The 21,174-nt window shown below is 37.1% G+C and overlaps 1 protein-coding gene across 7 annotated transcripts; it reads left to right on the forward strand.

Annotated features, from left to right (window-relative positions):
• Positions 1–315: 315 nt before the first annotated feature.
• On the forward strand, positions 316–20,783 carry LOC106617840 (zinc finger protein ztf-16). Of its 7 annotated transcripts, XM_036357039.2 has the most exons (7): positions 316–762; positions 13,371–14,045; positions 14,113–14,331; positions 14,433–14,736; positions 14,815–15,075; positions 15,196–15,339; positions 16,178–20,783. In XM_036357039.2, the coding sequence occupies exons 2-7, from the start codon at positions 13,375–13,377 to the stop codon at positions 16,577–16,579; spliced, it is 2,001 nt and encodes a 666-aa protein (XP_036212932.1). In that variant the 5' UTR covers positions 316–762; positions 13,371–13,374; the 3' UTR covers positions 16,580–20,783. The 7 variants fall into 7 exon arrangements, with proteins under 7 accessions (XP_036212932.1, XP_014090738.1, XP_036212910.1 ...); XM_014235263.3 differs by having other exon boundaries at positions 14,433–15,075; XM_036357017.2 differs by having other exon boundaries at positions 14,433–15,069.
• Positions 20,784–21,174: the final 391 nt, after the last annotated feature.

The raw sequence follows: 21,174 nt of genomic DNA on the forward strand, positions 1-21,174 counted from the left end.
TCGAGATAAAGCGCGCGCGCAGCTGTATGTAAAGGTAGCCAGCGTTCAAAACAGTGTGTGGTGGGCCCAGTCGGCGCGGTGGCACGCAAGGGGCAGTGGCGGCGGCGCACTATACCGATTTCCCGACTTTGTGAGATGCTCAAACGGCGGTAGCGACGTCGTTGCTGATGGTTTGCGACTCGGTGGGGTGGGTACCTTGATGGGCCGGCGTCGACGTCGCTGTTCTCAGTGTCGAATGCAAACAGAGCAATGCAGTAGTGTTCGTCGCTACAACAGCCATGGAGCCGCTGGCTGCTACCAGTGTGTTTTCGGATGCGGACGTTTTTACACGTTCGCTCGCTCGCTCGCTCGGTCGCTCACTTATTTGTTTCTGTCCGGCCACTCGTTTCGTTTTTGTACTAATTTTTTTGTGTTCACAGCGTTCGTTGTTCTTCTTCGTTAGCAAGTGATTCTTTTAGTTTCTTATATCTGTTATACGTGCATTGTTGCAGTTGTTGTTGTTATTATTGTTGTTAGTTACCTATTGCTATTGAGAGTGCTTTGTTTTTTTTCCTGTTTGTTGTTATTATTGCTTCCGATTTGGTCATTTGTATTGTTCACTTATTTCGTGTAACGAACTTCGGTGGAACTTGCCGCGGGGTACGTGATAGACGCGTTACGGGTTTTTTCGAACAGCCACTTGACTTCATTACTTCGCCAACCCTGGCAGGAGCTGCTGCACCATACGTTTAGATCGGTAATTGCAGCGACCTACTACCGTTGGTATGAAAAAGCTAGAATAATAATAAATAAAGGAACTAACAACCAGTAGAACAAGCATAGAGTGGCAAGAGTAGCAAAGACCAATATGCAGTATCCGACCAATTTAACCGAACGGCATTTAATTCAGTCGCGGTGCAGTGCAGTGCAGATCTGCGATGTGTGTGCTGGGTGTGGGCGGGAAGCAAAGAGTGTGTGGCGTTGCAAGAGTGCACCTTGTCATATTACAAAATTGAATGGGAATTGCGAAACAAACATAAAATTCACAAAAAAGAACAAGTACATGGAACAGAATAGAAACAGAAGCTCATAAAAATGAAACTGAACAAATTTAAAAAATTAAGTTCATTATGGATTATGTACGAAGCGTTAAGTCTTACTTCTACAGTTTTTCTAGATACATATCCGCATCATTCAGTTCAGAACTGGAAGAGTCACCAGCGGTTTGGCAAGCCTCGAGAGATGCGTCGATATGATAGTATATGTGTATGCGTGTTGAACAAAGTAAAAATGGAGGTGTATGCTATTTCAAGTTATGTTTTGCATCATCGGGGTTCGCAACTCTTCCCTGCATTTTTACTTAATTTCAGTGTACGTTTAATTATATTTGAAAACTGACTCACTAGCATACATGTGTAGGTATGTGCATGTTTTCGTAATGCAGCAGAGGGAACTTCTCTGGCTCGAGAAGAGGATCGGTGGTGCTTTTCGAAATCCCCCGCATGGGTACAACCACTATACGATATATCTGCATGTATTAAATTTGTTGTTATGGAAATGGATCAATTTCAGTGAAAATATTGCTTGGTCTTTTTAACCAAACCCTTTTCAGATTGTTTCCTATTTAAATACTTTCGTTGCGCAAAAGCGAACGATCCGGTATAACAGAACCAGCACTAGAACAAACTCTTTTGAATAGAGCCTTAGATTATTAAATAAATGCACTAAGTTCAAATATGATTTTTAAATTTTATAAAATTTATTTCCCTTAACGCAACAGTATCGTAGAATATATTACAACTATGTCTTACTAACCCAAAGTCCCATTAACCCATTAGTCAAAAATGAAGAAGTAAACTACCAAGGAACGTTTTGAATTAATAATATATTATAATAATATTATATTTATTTTATTACTCATGTTTAATCTAATATTCTTATTTCTTACTATAATATTATATATTCTAATTTGAATAAAGAATTGACTAAGAACATTACACTATCAAATGTCTGCAAATTCGTCTGTTTCGCAAATTTCAAATATTCCAAATCAAAGAGGAATACTAGCGCAGTAACTCTATTTTGTGATTAGGCAACTAAATATTGTCATAGGTCGTTTCGAAATTCTTAACTATACGAATCGGCATTCATTTGGACATACTTACCCACATGCATGTATACATACCCAGGTACATACAAACACACAACGTAGCAGTTGTAATATGTTTGCGCAATGTGCGTTCGTTCAGCTTGTACCTATGATTATCTTGTAGGAAATTTTGGAGTGATGGAGACGTTTGCGAGTAAATTATTTCGAATTAGTCTATTGTAGAAATACCCAACTTGCCACTAAAGTTTGCTTGTGGCTATCGTAGGTGAAAGGCTTAGTTTGTGCCTACCATTTGGAGGAAAGTGCGTTATAGCCTAGATATTATAAGAATCTTAAGTTATGGTCAAATGTGTGTAAGCCAACCATAATGAATCTTAATGTTGTAGATCCATCCATTTTCGGCATATCACGAAGAAGAAATACGTCAAAAATACAAAATATTAGTGAAGTGATATAAACATTATGTTTAAATACCAATAAGTAGTAAATATATTTGTGTAAAATTTTGTTTGTCATACCTCAAATTTAGTTCAGTACCAGACCAAATCACCAACTGGTTATGAATTTCATCAAAAAGGGCCCCAATGTGTCACTTGTTATTTTTCTCACTGGGTCAGCAAATACTTACGAGCTCGCACACTTTGCATGTGTATGCTTTTATGTAGTTCGTTATGCACTCGTAGACACATCGTAATCAGGTGGTAATAGTAACAGAACGTATGCTTTCGATACGAATAGTTTTCGGTGTTTATATGCCATTCTGCATGAGATTGAGATCACACAAGAAGAAGCATGAAACTTGAATATTGTAGACCAAGTCCAAGCGTAAAGAGCAAAGCCAATACGTAAAACATAGTGAACACTGGAAGATCTAGTTGTGTGTTAAAGCGAATACACACTATTTTTAGTAATAATCGCTTCTATTGCTCCAAGCTCTCAAATCTTTACAAGAATCCTCAGAAAGCAAAATGCCAAGCTTTAATATATCATGAAATAAGTGTGTGGAAACAATGCTCGATTATGGAAAAATTAAGTGTTATAAATTTTAAGTTTTTTCCAATAAAATATTCTTAAATACTTATCCTAACTATATAAAACAAGTAAGAAATGGCTATGTTCAGGTGTAATCGTACATTTGATAGTCTCGCAATTTTCAAGGATCAAAACTTAAGAACTGCTTTCACGTGTTGACACAACTTTGTATTAAAGAAAGTTGCGTAAGAATTCAACATGCGTTTGTCTAAGAAACGAAATCGATTACAATTAAACATGGTATGATATTAACTTATGTATATTATAGGAAAGCTGACTTAGTGTCGTTACTACATTTTGCTTCGAACCCGAAATATTTATATTAAAATCAATGTACTGGAATGAAAAATATCTGATATAAACTGAGCCCAGAGGGCCTTTCAGAGAAAGGTCTAGATCAATTTATGCAAAGGTTTAACCTTTTATTGCCAACAAATACATTATCACTAGGAAAATACTTTCTCTGAGTTTCTTTGTTATATCTCGCAGATTTAGCGCTATTCCATCGTTCAATTTTGACACTGGCTCCTATAAAGCCCCTCGGTAACATTTTGGCTTTGAAATGTAATGCTTCTGAAGTGTTTATTTATGGAGTTATTGCACTTTTATTATTCAATATAACCGATTTAAGAAGCGTGGGAGGAGGTAACGTCCGATATCACCCATCACCAGAATTCAAACCACTGATGCCCGTCCCGAATGCGATTACTTGTATCAAATGACAGTTTTATATCTCAATGTGGAGCTTAATTATAACATTTTATAGATTTTCGTATAATTTAGTTTTATGGGTGTGGCAATGGTTCGATTATGCTCATCTAAAGTACCAACCTCCCCATTATGCCAAGAAAGAATATCTTAATTTTTACTCAAGTTATCGCTTGCACGAATCAGGATTTTGCAGTCACCTAAATTCCAACTCGTCTCGCCCTCCTGATCATTTATATTATATATACATAATATATATCTATCTCGATTAGTTTTAGGTATTACAAACAACTGTTTCTCCTTTTCCTCATTTCTAAATATTGTGGTGGTTTTTTTTTACTTCGTTTGGAACAAGTTTTTTATAATTTAAATATGCTTTTTAAGTAACAATTTTTTGGTATAACTACAGTTTGAATTATTTTATACAATTTTCGTTTAAATATAGAAACTTTTTTCGTTGGAATTCGTAGGAAAATGCAACCCGAAAACTTATAATTAAATTTCATGATGTTGGTACAATAAGAGAATAGTGTCACTCTGGTAGAATATCCTTACACTCGATGAACTTTTGAGATTATATAATTATTCGTTAATGTTCCCTTTGAAGGTTTATTTTTTCGATTGCCTGCGTGAACCGATTGGATAAAGCATGGATACCATTTGTGAGAAAAACAACCATGCCTTCTATTTTCGGCAGAATTTTATACCCTGAATAGGGATATTAAGTTTGCAACGAAGTTTGTAATATCCAGAAGGAAGCGTTGGATACCCCATAATATACATAGTACATATGTAAATGATCAGCATGACGAACTGAGTCGATTTAGTCATGGCCGTCTGTCTGTATATACTCGAACTAGTCCCTCAGTTTTTGAGATATCGATCTGAAATCATGCACACGTCCTTTTCTTAAAAAAAAGTTGCTATTTGTCGGAATCGGCATATAACTGCCATACAAACTGAACGATCGGAATTAAGTCATTGTATGGAAAACTTTTTTATTTGACGTGATATCTTCACGAAATTTAACATGGGTTATTGTCCAAAGCATTGGTACAATCTTTGAAGAAGTTTTTCAATAGTTCATGTAAGGAATCTTTTGAATTTGTGAAGGGCTTAATAGCTTCGGTGTAACCGAATTTAACGATTTTTTCTTGTTATGCTATACAAAATATACCTGTTAAGATATTGCACCGCGCTGCAAACGCTTGTCTGCACATTTGGAACAGATGCTCGCCAAGATACGCATTCGTTCATATGGGTTTATGCATGTGGGTGTGTAGGTGTACAAGTAGCATTCTGACACCTTATTCATAGCTGGTTCCTGTGTATGTGCGCTTGTTTCAGACGGCTTCTAGGCCCGTGATTATACAGGTATACCAGTTGCGTGCTGCATTGGAGTAGTGGCTGAGACGGTTGCAATGGTGGAAGTGACAGCGACAGCGTCAACGGCAACAACAACAAGGCTTCACTGTTCCTAAGTACCTGCTGCCGTAACTGCGAACCAACACCGTAAAGCACAATCAGTATCGGAATTGTTATTAAAGCTGTTTCACTACTTTAGCCTAAAACAGCAAGCGTTAAACTAACAACAACAACCAAGTCCGTTAGTCTAACAACAACTAACCAAACAATACGATGAGCGAGCAGCGAGTGGAAAATTGAGTTGCCTGTGGCGGTGGTGCAATAAATGCATTGCGTCGGTGGTTTGGCCGACTTACGGTGTTTGCCCGCGCAACCGAATGAGTGCGGAACGATTAGGAAGAACAACAGAAAGAGGTGTGCTACAGAGCATTGGGACGCAAATTGGATGAGCATGAAGGTGCGCTCTCAGCTCGCTGCTCGTGCGGTGAGCGCCATACAATCGCAAAATAAACAGCAAGTGCTTCGAATGTCGTGTCAGGCGCGGGGGGAGCTGCGGTATAATCAAACAGCACATGAGAAGGCCCACTCCAAACCTGTTGACCTAATTTTGAATCGTGCGTCGTCTCGCTTCAAACATTGGCGCGTTGGCGTTTTCACTCAGTTTACGATTACCACACATCGGTCGCATCGCTCTCTGTTACAACACAGCCCAAAAGAGCGAGAGCATGGCAATTGCTGTGGAGCGCACTGGCGAGTTGTGCACGAGTAGCTCGCTGAGTGCTGACTACGTATATAAACTGGGAGCGTTTAGCTTTGGAGATGATTACCGCCTGCAGCTTTAGTTATGGCGCAGCTGACACTGATGTTCGCGCTGCCGGCGTCGCTGCGTCGCTTTCGTCTAAAGTGGTATTCCCTGACACACTACTGCCTGTGTACTTGCATTGTGCGATACTTTGGATTCAGTCTATGTGTTGTGTTGTGCCGAAAAGCAAAACATTAGAATCGAAGACGCGATACACGCGTACCTGCGTTCACCGAAAACGCCATCGCTTCTAGTCGTTCATCGAACGCATTCGTTCCATCGTCGATTCGGTTGTTTGTCGCACGCATAAGCGCATCTGTGAAGAACGCGGTGGCGTAGAAATATACACACATACGCAGTTTCGAGTACATGAGTGCATGGATTATTTTGTGGATTGTGCAATAAAGTTATGAAAATAATCGCTGAAGACACAACAAGTACAATCAACATCCAAGTAATGAAAAATTGCAAACTTCTTCTGGCCTGACATCAGTTTTATGTGAGGTAAATTGTTGCTAAGTTTCGCTGCAACGAAACAAAAGTAGAACAAATAGTGGAAACTAGGTTGGGTGCATGGCGAGCATAGGCTTTTTTTATTAAGATTAGATGTGCGTACATATGTACATATGATATGCACATACATGTATATAAATCAAACGGACATAAATAAGCCTACGAATTTGTATGTTTTCGGCATTCGCACATACATACATACATATGTACATAAGTATATCAACAATTTTGTGACATATAATCCGTTTGCAAAATTACAGCGGTTTGGGGGTGTGAGGCGAGAATTCTATTCTCACCATTAGGTGAAATTGTAAGAATCCGGTCGCCGCCACGGAAGCAATGGCGATGACGATGTAATGACGGTAGCCATATGCTCTGTGCCAATGTGTTCCTACAGCCTGGCAACGTCAAAAATGTACTTAAATAATTATTATGTTTATACTTGACACAATTAGGTGTTTGTGTGAACTGCAAGTGAGCCAACAATAGCGCAACTCCAGTTTATATCTCAAATCGGCTTCTAGCAGTTCTTCGCTTGAAAATGAGCTTTGCTTAAGTACGACCACTTAGTTACACATTTGTATGGGAGCAACCGTGTCCATGTGCGTCTATACGTATGTATGTACACAGTAAATACACATGTGCAGTGCTGTGTAACGACTTACCGCAGTTGTTGGTGCTGCTGCAGCTGGTTTTCTAGTTCATAACTACAAAGCATCACGGCCGCAAACTAACATTTACTCGTCGCTCCACTACTTCGATACAACTGAATACTGACGAAATATAAGCGCAACGGCCAGCCACTGCAATGGTCGAACAGTCGGCCGACGAGACGGTCAAGTCACCATTTGCCAGCCAGTCTGTCAGAGAACTAGTTACCATGGCGTGAGGAGAACAATGCCAAGAAAACTTAACGAAATGAGTAAAAATTAGTAATGTAAAATACAAAGATAATAAAAAGTCAAAGTGGGCACACGACTGTAACAAGCGAGAGGAAAATTAGGTCAACAAAACAATATGCTCTGCTTTCGAGCGCAAGCACTAACGAACGCTGGGAGCTTATGCTGTTGACGAGAGGCGGCGGAGAGACTTTCTCGCTGGCAAAGCACGTTGTTCCGCTGGCAGAGCACTTTTGCCGTACGTTGACAAGATTGAGCACACGCGGTGCTTTGAATTCCACGAACATTGTGGCCTCTAAAAGAGTGAAATACACTTTAAAGCGAAAACAGCAAACAGTTTAAATCAATTTATTAGAAATTCATTATTTACAAATCGCAGAAGAACAGAACTACAGCAAACCAGAGCGAAAGAAGTGAAGTGAACGATTTTAAAGCAATATACGTTTACGTTCATCGTTCATTGCTAAGCAATTATTGCCCAATGGGGTCAGTGTTTATCTAAGTGTTTCACTACGAGTGGAACAGAAATTAGTTCAATGAGCTTGGGTTCACCCGTGTAATAAACCTGCCTGCCCAATGCTAGAACAAAAATAATGAAAAAAAAACGCAAAATACAATGAAATTAATAAAAATAACTATAATACCTACTACAATAGGTCAAAACGACAGCGAGCAGCGCAAATTAGACAAAAGTGAAGCAAGTAGCCACGATACTTTGTGCCTAAGTTTTTTTTGGGTAATGTGAGTGTTGGCGGTGCCAGAGTGACAGAGCCCTCCGTTAAGCTAAATGTGCCGAAATAAACAGAGTTGCGAATGATAGTGGAAGTTGTAACGGCAAATATAGCAATGTGTGAGCCGACGTAGCCAAACGGGCTAGCCAAGCAGTTTGTCGTCTCGCAGACTAGCGGGCTCGCTTGCTAAATGGCTGGTTGGTTTGGCTTGATGTGGGCTTTCGACTGCGGTCTGTCTGTCGGTCATTTTTGTTGCTATTGTTGTTACTCTGGTTAATGCCAGCGCTGTGGCACTGTCCCACATGTGTATTATGGTGAACTATTTTTGCTCCACTTGCTCTTGCCGTTGGCCATGGCAAGTGTTTCGCAATGCGCTGCTGCAGCGCCTACATAAATGAAATCATCGCTTCGCATTTGGAACAACGCGCCGCTACATATGCGGCTTACATAGCCGAGCGTATATTGCTTTCGGTCTGTTGATCGTTGCCGGTGGCGAGCATTTCGCTGATATACCTTAATGAGAGAAATTCCTGTTCCACTTTCTAACTTGGGAGTATGGCGCGAAAAGCACAATCCCCGTATGTGCGTTTATGTTACATTTATAACTGATTCTCAGTAACCATTAATTCGTATTTACATACAAACATATATGCATTGTTGTTATTAGTTTTCATCGCTCATTTTCGCCGAACAAACAATTTCTCATTTGACTTCTGTTTGCCGCATGCGTTGGACTGTGTTGAACTGCCTGGTGTGTGTGTGTGCGAGAAGTCGTTTGTGTGGCATGTTGTCAATGAGCAGCGGGAACAATGTCACCCACTTTAAATAACAGAAACTTCAGAATTTATGTCAAGTTCTGATAGTGTCACGCTAACACACACTCACATTTAGATGTACAACTCCTCTTTTGAATGTAAAGTTGGGTGTAACTCTCGCACGTGCGCTATGTAGTTAACTGTTATTTGCTCTTGTAAAATAGCTTGAGGAAAGTAGATCTTGGCGGCTGCCCAATCCCAAGTAATTTAATTTTTTTACTTTCCCTAAAATGTAAACCAGTACCGTTAATCAATCCACCCTAAAAGGATGCATCCAAATTATGCATACATAAGTAGTACCTATATGATAAATAATACCGTGGTTCATTTTAGATAAGAACTATAAACTATTTCACGGTTATATCGCAAAGAAATTTCTGAGAAAAAATTAATATGTTATGTTATCATGTTTGACCTCCCTCAGTGTCCTACACATAGATATAAGTATGTATATTGTGGCTAGTTTGGTGCTTGGTTCACGACGTTAGAAGAGTACAACGATCTATCTTTCATGTTGGGATCTTCCCGGTAGTTGCAAATCGTAGAAAATATCCGCAAAGACCTTAAATTGAGAATATGCTTGTCCTATATTGGAAAAGGTCAGTTAATCACCTGCTAAAAAATAAGGCCGTGTGGACATTGTTGCTTCTTAGAGCATATAGAGAGAGACTTCTCTGAAAGGAATGATGAAGTGAGAATTATCCATGCTTGTCCTATATTGGAAAAGGTCAGTTAATCACCTGCTAAAAAGTAAGGCCGTGTGAACATTGTTGCTTCTTAGAGCATATAGAAAGAGACTTCTCTGAAAGGAATGATGAAGTGAGAATTATCCAAACTTATATGTTTGAAAATATTTTGACATATAGGGGCAGCTTGCCCAAAACGAAGAAAAATCCTCTGTTTAGTGTAAAAGTAAACTTAGCTTTAATATAACATCAAAATATTTCTTTACTCAAAGAAGCACAGTTTCCATTCCATAGAGTTGATGGAATGGATTGAAATGAAAAATATTTGATCACATCACTTGAAGGCCGACATGAAATCTGATATACACTGGAAATTGCTTTGGACCTGCTCAGCGTGTAAATTACCAGTTTTAATTTGACATTAAATATTTCGAGTCAGATTTTCTCTGTTGAAAATTAAAAATATTCAAATATGCAAAAAATAAAAGATTTATAATTGATAAATATGGAATATAGGGTATATTCGTTCCAACTGAGCGATTTGACTTAAATGAACAGTTTTTATGGACTCATGAATATTAACTGAGGTTAGTAAATTCAGGCTGTCATTTTAGGCGAAAGTCGCCATTCCAGAAGTTCTGCATAATTTCATTACATTGAAGCTTTATTTTGACTTAATTTAAAATGTAACAAAGCGTCTAGGTGAGCGATGTTTATGCATGTGTACGTGGTTCTGTATCCACTTTCCATATAACATATTTTCTTGGTTGGTAGGTTTACTTGTTAGTCGCCCGGCTTTTGTTCAACATAATCCAACATAAAAAATGTTATACAGATATGTCACTGACATACTGACATGAATAACTTCAAAGTGGCAAAGAGCAGAAAATAGAAAACAAAATGCGCTCTCTCATGCCTATTCAACGTGTATCTGTTTACTTACATACATATATACACACATAAGTATATATATATATATATATATATATACATATGTGTGTATGTAGGTAATGTGGGTAAACTATTCACTATGTATGTATGTTTGTATAGTGCCTGTATGAATCTGTGTAGCTTTACCTTCTGAGCGAGATATTTATGAATTTGGGATGTGAGCTAGTTTGGTTTCAAAACTTGACCTAATGACTTGGTTGTAATGCAACTAAGGAGCATTAAAATATACTAGTACATATTTACTATTGACGTGCATTTCTTTATACGTGCTTATGTGCTTATGCGCTTATGCTTTAATACATTTTTGTTTTATAACCAACGTTAAAATAGGCCAACTAGAAAATACTGTAGGGTTATTCGAAAACAAGCGGTATACCATATACCTTATGTGTATGTGTTATGTTAATACAAATGCGTATGTATGCTTGATAAAATGCTGAGAAATTTATTAATATGCGTATACAAAAACTTGAATCGATTTTGTAATAATTTAAACTCGTAGATATTTATTTTGCAAATTGGGATCAGAAATTGTTTTTTTTTTTTTATACCCTGCACAGGGTAATATTAAGTTCACTACGAAGTTTGTTACACCCTGAAGGAAACGTCGGAGACAATATAAAATATATATACTTATAAATGACCAGCATGACGAGCTGAGTCGATTTGGCCTACGTTTGCATACGTTATTTTCTCCCCAAAAAAGCTGTTAATTTTTCAGATCCGCCGATATCGGATCACTATAGCATATAGCTGCCATACAAACTGAACAATCAAATATATGTCCTTATATGAAAAACTTTTTTATTTGGCTAGATATCTTCACGACATTTAGCATAAATTATTATCCAAGGCAACGGCACAATCTTCTTAGGAAGTGCTCAGATCGGACCACTGTAGCAATAGTTGCCATACGAACTGGCCGGTTAAAATCAAGATAAAGATCTCTTTATATATTTTTATGCTGCAAGAAGTGCAACTGTGAACGGTATTATAGCATTGGGGCAGCCGAAGCTACCTTTTTTTTTATTATTATTTTTTAATTGTAACCTAATGATATTACTTCCTGATAATTCTTTTCAATAAGTTTTGTAGTGAATCAGCAAGATTAAGTGTTCAGAACTTCCTCAAGTCGTTTAGTTTAAAATAGACCTTTTAGGCTATCCAAACACACAAGTTGTAAACTTATTTCCGAGGAATTGTTAAGAAAAGTGCTTCAATATTTACCGTTATTTTTAATGGTATTTGTTATTTAATGAATGTTTAACTCTCGATTGCGTTAAATTTACGAAAAATCAGGACTAAATTAAGTCATATAGTAGCTTTATGCTTGTTATAATTATAATATATTACGAAAATACTATAAGTAGCTACCTCTGATAACAAAAAGATAATAAGTAAATAAGCCAATAAATTTCGGTCGAAATTCACCATTTAAGGTTTTTCAATACCTGGAGCATATATTCCATGAGTACTTCTGGGCAAGTTTTAGAAAACAATGAAGACTTCTTGTCTTTCTAAAAATAAAAAAACATTTTATAAATATTGTTATTAAAAAAACATAAACATTTACTAATTAATTGAAAACTTGAAATTTCTATCGGAGTTTGAGATACAGTTCGTGAAGGTCAATCTTATTTATACGACATACATACATACACATGGTATACTATTTATATGTGTGCATTTGTGTATTGTTTGGTTTGTGTGAATATTCAAATTGGATTAACCGGATGACCTCTAAAGTATCGTAGGGACAAATATTAATGTTTGGTCAAGCGTATTTATACACAACCGTACCTGTAGGCATACATATAGACATGCATAAGTATGTGCCTCTTTAGTTTATGGTTTCTTTCATTCAAACCTGTTTTCTTAATGTAAGTGCCTCTAATATCAAACCAAAAACCATTCACTCTCAACAAACGTCTGCATATTTGAAGATGGACGGTATTCAACCTTGAATCAAACGCTAAAGATTGTTTCTCCTACGTATTTATATTCGTAAAATTAGAGGTTTATTTATTTTAGTTTGAATATTTTATGCTGCTTATGCACTTTTATTCATCTCTGTAATTTAACTGAACGCTGGAATGAAAGCAAATGACTGTCTTAATAGCTAATCCCCTCAAGGCCTTACGCTCAGTGCTATGCGTGTGCTCAACTTAATGAGGAAATTGCTTTACCTTTAAAAAATCAGTAAGATATTACCTCCGAAGAAACAAATTGAGTGTTTAAACCAATTGCAGTTAAGATCACTAAGAAAGAAATCGTCGCTAGCCATAAATTTAAATCAAGGGTGTAAGGTGAAATTCTTTGCCAAGGAAAAACAAACGCAGAAAAGTTAACAAGATGTACTTATGTCCTTATTTGTAAAAACAGGAAGAAAAAGACAAATCAGCTGAGCTTTTTCGGTGCTTCGGTGTTAGCTAGAGGTTAATCGAAAGTATTTGCGAATAACTTAAGAAATTCGACTCACTGTAGAGATCTTACCGACACTATAATTATCATATTTGTTATAAGAAGCAGTCACAGTAACATATATAATATAATAGTATAACTATATTTTCTCGAGATCTCTGTTTACAAATTTCATAACATGGTCTTAAGCTTTTACGTATCTTAATAAATCAGTAAAATGCTAAGCATGAATTCTCGAAATTATGTATAAATTAGATACATCTGTATAATCTCCAGGGTTAATTTAAAATGATTTTTAATGAGCACAGGACTAGGTAAAAAAATCGATTACTACAACTTTTCTTGCGGTTTCTTGTAGATAAATGGCTGAAACTATAAGTGCAGCCGCCGGTATGGAGATGACATTAAAGGACAGCGGGATAATTGACATGACACCCGGTAGTTTGATGCAACACAGTGCGTTAGTCAAGCATACTCATGCGCTACGTAGCTTGAAGGAATGCAGCGCGGATGAACAGCCAGTGGCCTTGGATAGTACGGCACGCGCAAATAGTACACCACCAACGAATTACACCACATCCACAAGCACGCCGAATCCGCCCGCTATGGCGACATTTCGTTGTGAACGTTGCGACCATTTCGAGACTACTTCTAGGGCATCGCTACTATTACATGTCGTCCAGTGTTTGTCTAATCATGCGCGCCTCAAAACCGAAGAACCTGAATTGGAGAATCTAAGTGTAGTCGGTTCGGTGATGCCCCATGCAGACCAAAATGCTGGCAACAGCAACGATGTCACCAAATTGGTACCGGATACGGCAACGGCAAATAATGTTCCCACAAATATGTCGGTGGTCACAACGAATGGCAATGCCAGCAGTCCAACTGCATCATCGTCTTCGTCGTCTTCATCCCGTAAAGTTTTTGAATGTGATGTTTGCAATATGAAATTCTCAAATGGCGCAAATATGAGACGGCATAAGATGCGCCACACTGGTGTCAAGCCTTACGAATGCCGTGTCTGTCAAAAGAGGTTTGTACTTACTACCAACTCTACGAACTGACCATACAGAGTGACATTATATAATTTTTGCTTATAGATTTTTCCGCAAAGACCATTTGGCGGAACACTTTACAACGCACACGAAAACTCTTCCATACCACTGTCCCATATGTAACCGTGGCTTCCAGCGCCAAATCGCTATGCGCGCTCATTTCCAAAACGAGCATGTCGGCCAACACGACCTCGTTAAAACCTGTCCATTGTGCAGCTATAGAGCAGGTTCTATGAAATCGCTAAGGATTCACTTTTTCAACAGGTGAGCCATAAGCTGGTTTACCAACGTACATATATATGTGGATATGTTGCTTCGCAGAATTGAAGAAATAAAGTTATTTTTAAATCCAATGTGTTTTTTAGACATGGTATAGACCTTGATAATCCGGGACCGGGTGGTTCCTCATCATTACTGCTCGCCTTGGAGTCACAAGCATCACAAGTAGCAGCTGCCGCAGCCGCTGCCAGTTTCGTACCGGGCCTGAATGCTGTGGCTGCAGCTGCTGCTGCGGCAAGCCAGAATGCCAACTCGAGCATGGCGACGACCCATCAGAGCGATAGTGGCGAGTCGATGCGCTCTCTGGAGAATGCCACACCGCCCATGCACTTTTTGACGCCGCATGTGGAAATTTCAACCCTGTCCGACAATGGAACCGATTTGTTCAATGTAACATGGAATGCGTTGCTAAATTGCAAATTGGGGAAATCCACTGATGCGGCGTTTTTATGTGCATTTGATTTGCAGGGGAACGCCAATACCGCAACCGGAGTGGAACTGATGGAGACGAAGAGCAGCGGTCGAGGCGAGCGGGATGCAGTCGTTGGAAATAAGTCACCAGCGCCACCACCACCTCAAGAACATCCGATCGATTGTAATACCAAATCGTTGCCTTCAAGCACCAGTCATGTCGGTGTGCAGTTGAATGCTTGCCCTTCCCCAAAAACCCATCACCACGAGAACCACATCACACCATCCATCAGTTTGATACCAATCAAGCAGGCGAGTGTAATGCACAAATTGTATAACCTTTTTCATTTTGTTCACATAAACATACATATCTATGTATATATCTCCCCATTTTTGTTTGTTTTTTGTTTGTTTTTGGTTATTATTGCTCTAATGTAGGAACCAGTAGGGGAGGATTTATCAACGGATGCTAATAAGAGCGGCACCAAATGCCCAACCACACAATGCGAACAAATGAATGGCGGTGACTGTAGTGAATCGGAATTCTCGTCTCCGAACGGCAGATTAACTTCGTTAATTAAGGTCTGTTTTCAAGTTTTTTATGTCAAAATCATCTGACTTTTCAATCGATACCTAATCCATCCTTAAGGGCGAACATTTCTAGTTGGACTGGAATTTTCGAAAGCTCAACTTAACCAAACTACTTACCTGAATTTTTGTTTTGTTATGCTTGAAAATATCTAAATATCCATTAGAAACTACGTAGATTATACATATATACGAAGTACCTCAAAAAAGGTTACTATTTTGGTATAAGCCAATAGGATCAAGACTCTTTTGAGAAATATCTGAACACTAAAATCCTGACTAACCATCAAAATCAGATATACCGACCTAGGAAAGAACTTTTTCTTGAACTAGGATCTGCATGTCAAGGGACAGGTCCCTTAGCATCTTTCATACGTGGGTATTCAAAATTAGTCGGTGCCTTGTATAGCACCGTATAGTCATAATAAGCAGACAGCCCCACCTAATATAGGTACAGCAACACAGAGCCATCACCAGAAATGAACCAGGTGACTAAGCTCGCTCAGTAGCGACCATTAGGCAGACTGGACCAGAGTGTTTCTGCACAGTGGGATCTCATTATCAGTAATAAGGATTTCTGTAAAGAAGAAAGTGAAGAAAATATAACTTACAAAGTTTAGTAAATAATACAACTCTCTAGGGAAGAAGTAAATTTTTCGGATCTTCAAATTCAAGTAAGGAAAGCAATTGGAGAATTTATTATAGTGCTGGGGGGTGCTAATCGAGACACGGTGCAGAGGTCACAGTGCAATCTTCAATTATTCATCTTTTTATCAAATTATACGCATGCCTATGCTTGGGAGTATTTTTTATATATCTTGATGGATTGCAGGTATCCCCACTGAAGTCCTTGTTAAGAGAGGACCTCAAACGACGCATTTGCGCCAAAGCCAATAATCGCATCACCCGCAATGCAGCTGTTTTGGACAACAACAATGTCGTGCAAACAGGCAGCATTACCGGCACCACAAGCAACACCTCTTCCTGCAACTCCACTCCCATATGCAATGGTACGATCACCTCAACCGGCCAAGAGACCGAACCAAACCTGCTAAGTCGCAAGCAAATACTCACATGTTTATTCTGTGGCATCGAGTTTCCAGACGAAACACTGTACTTCCTGCACAAGGGCTGTCACTGCGAGAGTAATCCGTGGAAGTGCAACATTTGTGGCGAACAGTGCAACAACGTCTATGAATTCAATTCTCATTTGTTGAGCAAAAGCCACCAATAGCAACCAATTAGCCTTACAACCGCGGCCAATATCAACAATCAAAAGTAGATAACTACAAGCACGGAGGCATTCAAAAAATGGAGAATTGTTGTCAATATTTGGCAATGAAGGGCTTGTTGAACGAGCTTTTTATAGTGAGACAAATAACCTACAGCTAGAGGCAATATTAATGGCGAAGGCTCCAAAAGTATGTAGGTGTAAATATATAAGAAAGTTTAGTGAGTCTTTTTTTTAGAAAATCAAGCAAGTGGTTCGCTGTATAACAGTGGCTGCAACAGGCAGGAGCCGTAAGCATAGTAGAAGCGGAAACTGAAGTCACGAGATGCAAAAGTGTGTGATAGTCGATTGTAACTGAAAGCAAGAACAAATCAAAAATATAAAATAGTACATTTACCGAAATACTTATGCAAATTATCATATTTAACGTACAATTTTCTTAATTAAATACAAATGAGTAAGTTAGATAATGACGAGTATTCGTCAAAGCAAATCGTTTGCACACGCGTAGAAGCAATTATATCAAGAAAATACTGTGAATGCAGATGAATGTATCGATTAGAAGCGGTGAAGATAGAGAAAAAACCAAAACACATGACACCTTCAATAGGCAAACGATTTTTTAGAAATGCATTTAGAGCTTTATCCGCCTCAAAATTAAACAAATGATGTTATTAAATACATAAATTGTATATTAAGGAAATTAGAGAAGGGCATTAAATAAAGCCAATCGTAGCTTTTGATAGGCTGAGGGAAATCTTTCTTAGCACGTGTGCGGTCACAGGGAAATCGTAGAGTTCTGATAAAATCAGTCAATCGAATAACCATAAATATACATGCAGTGTTGTTGTATTGGCGTGCTATGAAAAATTTTCGTTTGCTTGCGAGGAGTCACTAAATAATTTAACTATTAGTGCTGGTCAAATTTTGCAATGTACCTTCAACGTATGTATGTAATTTTAAATTAATTGTTATAAAACATATATTAGTTGTAAGTAATCGAAAATTATACACATAATTAGTATGTAGTGGCATATACTCGTTTGTAAAACAAACCTAATTGAAATAGCGACGAACTATATGGTAGTTATTTAATTAATAATAATTAATTTTGAAATATTTGTTTGGCATAAAAACGCAATAGCAATTTTGGTGAATTCACGTAAAATGTGCAACCGATATCTCAAAAAATCAAAAGATTCATGTCGAGTGGCCAAAATCAAACGATTTAATGTGCAAGTATGTGTGAAATGAGCGTTGCGCCCTATAAAGACTGTCTGAAGAAAAAATTCAAAACTGTTGAAGTGTTATTGCTAAGGTATAAATTTTCAATAGTAACTGTTTTTTAAAAGTCGCGCTTAAAGTGTATTTTTGGTTATATATTTTGTAAAAACATTTTTGCTTTTCGCAAACTATTGCATTTATCGTTGAAAAAGATTACTGAAATCATCAATTGTCATATTCCTAATAGCACTACATAGCCGAAATGGTCGTTAACACATCTCGGTAACAAGAACTTACGAACTTCATCACCCCATTAAGAGATTTTCAAAAGATGTTAGTGCTCAAGTAAAATGTATATTCCATTTGAGTATCAATTAAAAATTTCTTTTCGTATTCATAATAGTATATAGCTAGTTTACTTGCATTTATGTGTACTTTTCCAGAGCTTCTACTCTACTAGTTTGTTTTTCTGAGCAAAGTGTCTCCTCAAAAATGACGATTGCAAATAAGTTACTCATACGCCATGATCGTCAAACATAGAAATACTTAATTCAGGACAATGTTATTAATCTAACACTTGCATATTTAGAAATAGTAACTTTTTAAAACAAAAAAATGTTCGACGTGGTGCAAATTATCAGTTAGGGACTGGTGGATTTATTTGAACTATTTATCTTTTATTAAAAATGCTTATGAAGAATCAACCAAAACCTGGAGCGGAAACCGCTTTAAGAACTGCCACAGTGATCTTAGTGATAACGTTAATAATGAAGACATTTTGTGTGAAAAATTGTTTGATTTTCAGCCAAATCTCATTTTAGACACGCACATACTTCGCGTTAAAACTTTTGAAACAACATTTACAGCAATTAACTGTAATTAGACCAATTGAGCTAAAAGTCAACAAATCAAAATGAGCAATATTTTTATATTCGAAGCTACGTAGATACCTACCTTCCTCTTTGATTAAGTACACAAATACCCAAAATACATACATACACACATACAAATACATACGCCAAAATATATACATATATGTGCGTGCATAAAGACAAAAGCGTAGCTGAAGTAGTTTGGGAAAGCCGCTTTTGTCAAAAATAAATATTTTGTTGAACAAACCGTTATCTAATCTTAAGAAAAGCAAAAAAATGTTTATGAAACATTGCGAGTAAATTCTTAGCTTGTAAGTATTCATTTACACAATGCAACATATTTCCAAGCTAAACTCTTATTCAAACAAAGCTGTATGTGCTTTCAAGCAGCTTTTTATCAATTGGTTGAAGCAGCTTAACCCAAACTAGGCAGATACAGTTTTACGCATGCAGAAAAAGTTAGGTTAGGTTTTGCTTAAAGAATCAGAAGTTCCTGCAGCCACTGAGCTTATGGAACTGTCACCACTGACGATTTAAGCCAAATGATGATAATTTCACATCCAACACCTGCACATGCACACACACATGAACAAAGAGCAATACATTAGTTGGATATAGGAATCTCCACTGTTAACCAAATTCACACAGAAACCTATACACTTAGAAATCGGGTATAAAATGTAAAAAAAGAATCAAAAAAATATATACTATATATAACAAATGAAGAAACTTGCAATAATTATTAAAATATTATTAAATCGTATAGGCAAATTCGTAAATTGTGAGCGGGTAATCTTAGGTATTTTATTAGCAATATTGCACCATTGAATGGCCTTAGAGAAAGGCTTTAAATTGTTATGTTTTCAGAGTTTAACAAAACAAACAAGATTATATATAAAAGATATAACATATTATGTATTACAACTGATTATATATTATTATTAGAAAATATCAATAGCAGACTTACAATTAAACTAGGCGAACGGCAATAATAACACACACATACACACATATAAACTTGAAAATTATAAATTCATACAAACATATACTATGCAAACGATTCAGAACACGGTGTATATATAGGATGTATTGGAATGTTACAATTTAAACACCTTGAACCAGATGCATATAAAAGCGAAAGCAAAAACAAAAAAATTTAAAATAGAAGAATAGAATCACATAAACGAAAGTTAAAGAAAATAATACAATTAACATTTAATGCAACGGGATGCCGTTAGAATGTAGTTATTATGAGTCAAGTTTGGCATTACATCCGTCCAAGGGTTCATTGCTTTGCGCTGCGGGCCCACAGTCCACGACGTCGACGCAACGGCGCAGCCGGAGTCGTTTTCCGGTACTCGCCACTCGTTGAACCTAAAATATGCGAACTTGCTTTCCTCTTCAAATCGTCAACATGACGTACACACACCTGCACACAAGCATCCATATGTACCTTATGTATGTTTTATTTAGATTTGATTTCGATTTTTTGATAATTAAATCCATTTGTTGTATTTGTTGCACGCATTGCATATGTAGTATGTGGTAATTATGTGCAATGTACAAATGTCACGAACAAATAATGTTAAACTTGTTTATGTTTTTCGCACCATCAACATACATACATACACACTAAGCACACACTCATATACACACAAATACATGCATATTTTTTACAAGTACATACATACATGCATATATACAAATGTATACATATACATATATTAGGAAATTGTAATAATATAAATTGTTGTGTTCAATTATTCTTTAATTACTTATCATTACATTCAATAATTATTAACTACATACATACATGCATACAATATAAATAAATAACGGTTAACGTATAGTATATACATTAATTATATACTTACGTAATTATAACAAAACGCAAAACAAAGTAAAGAAATCTAAAATGTTAAACAGAAATATTCAAATGTTCGGCATACGTACATGAATGCGTACCCGAAGAAGAAGAAGAAAGGAATAGTTATAATATTTTGTAAGAAAGTGTAAGTCATTGTTGCACATTTCGTTACATTGTTTGAAAAATTAATACAGTTGTTGAATTTTAAATACAATAATAATAATGACATAATTCTAAAATGCAATAGGTCTTGTCATTTTCTTTATGCTCATAAGCCACCTGGAAGAGGATCAATTTTGCCCTAACCATGCTCCAACAACTTGTAATGATTTTGTACTAGAACTATTACAATTTAGATGATTTCTAATAAAAACTTGAGGAAGAGCAACGTTATTGAAGCCAAACCGACGAAGAAATGCAAGAATTTGATTTTTACCGGTCAGCTTGTATGGCAGCTACATAGTATCAGAGAATGTAAATGAATAGAAAAGGCAAATGTTAATTACGATGAAGGAACATCGAAAACGCGCAAGTTCGAAAATAAAATTTCACCACACCTGTCAATTTACGCAACGAACTACACCACTCTATAAGCAAAATGTATATACATACATATGCAGAGATGTTCTTTGATA

The sequence above is a fragment of the Bactrocera oleae genome, chromosome 4, assembly GCF_042242935.1.
Source record: "Bactrocera oleae isolate idBacOlea1 chromosome 4, idBacOlea1, whole genome shotgun sequence".
NCBI classification, from domain to species: Eukaryota; Metazoa; Arthropoda; class Insecta; order Diptera; family Tephritidae; genus Bactrocera; species Bactrocera oleae.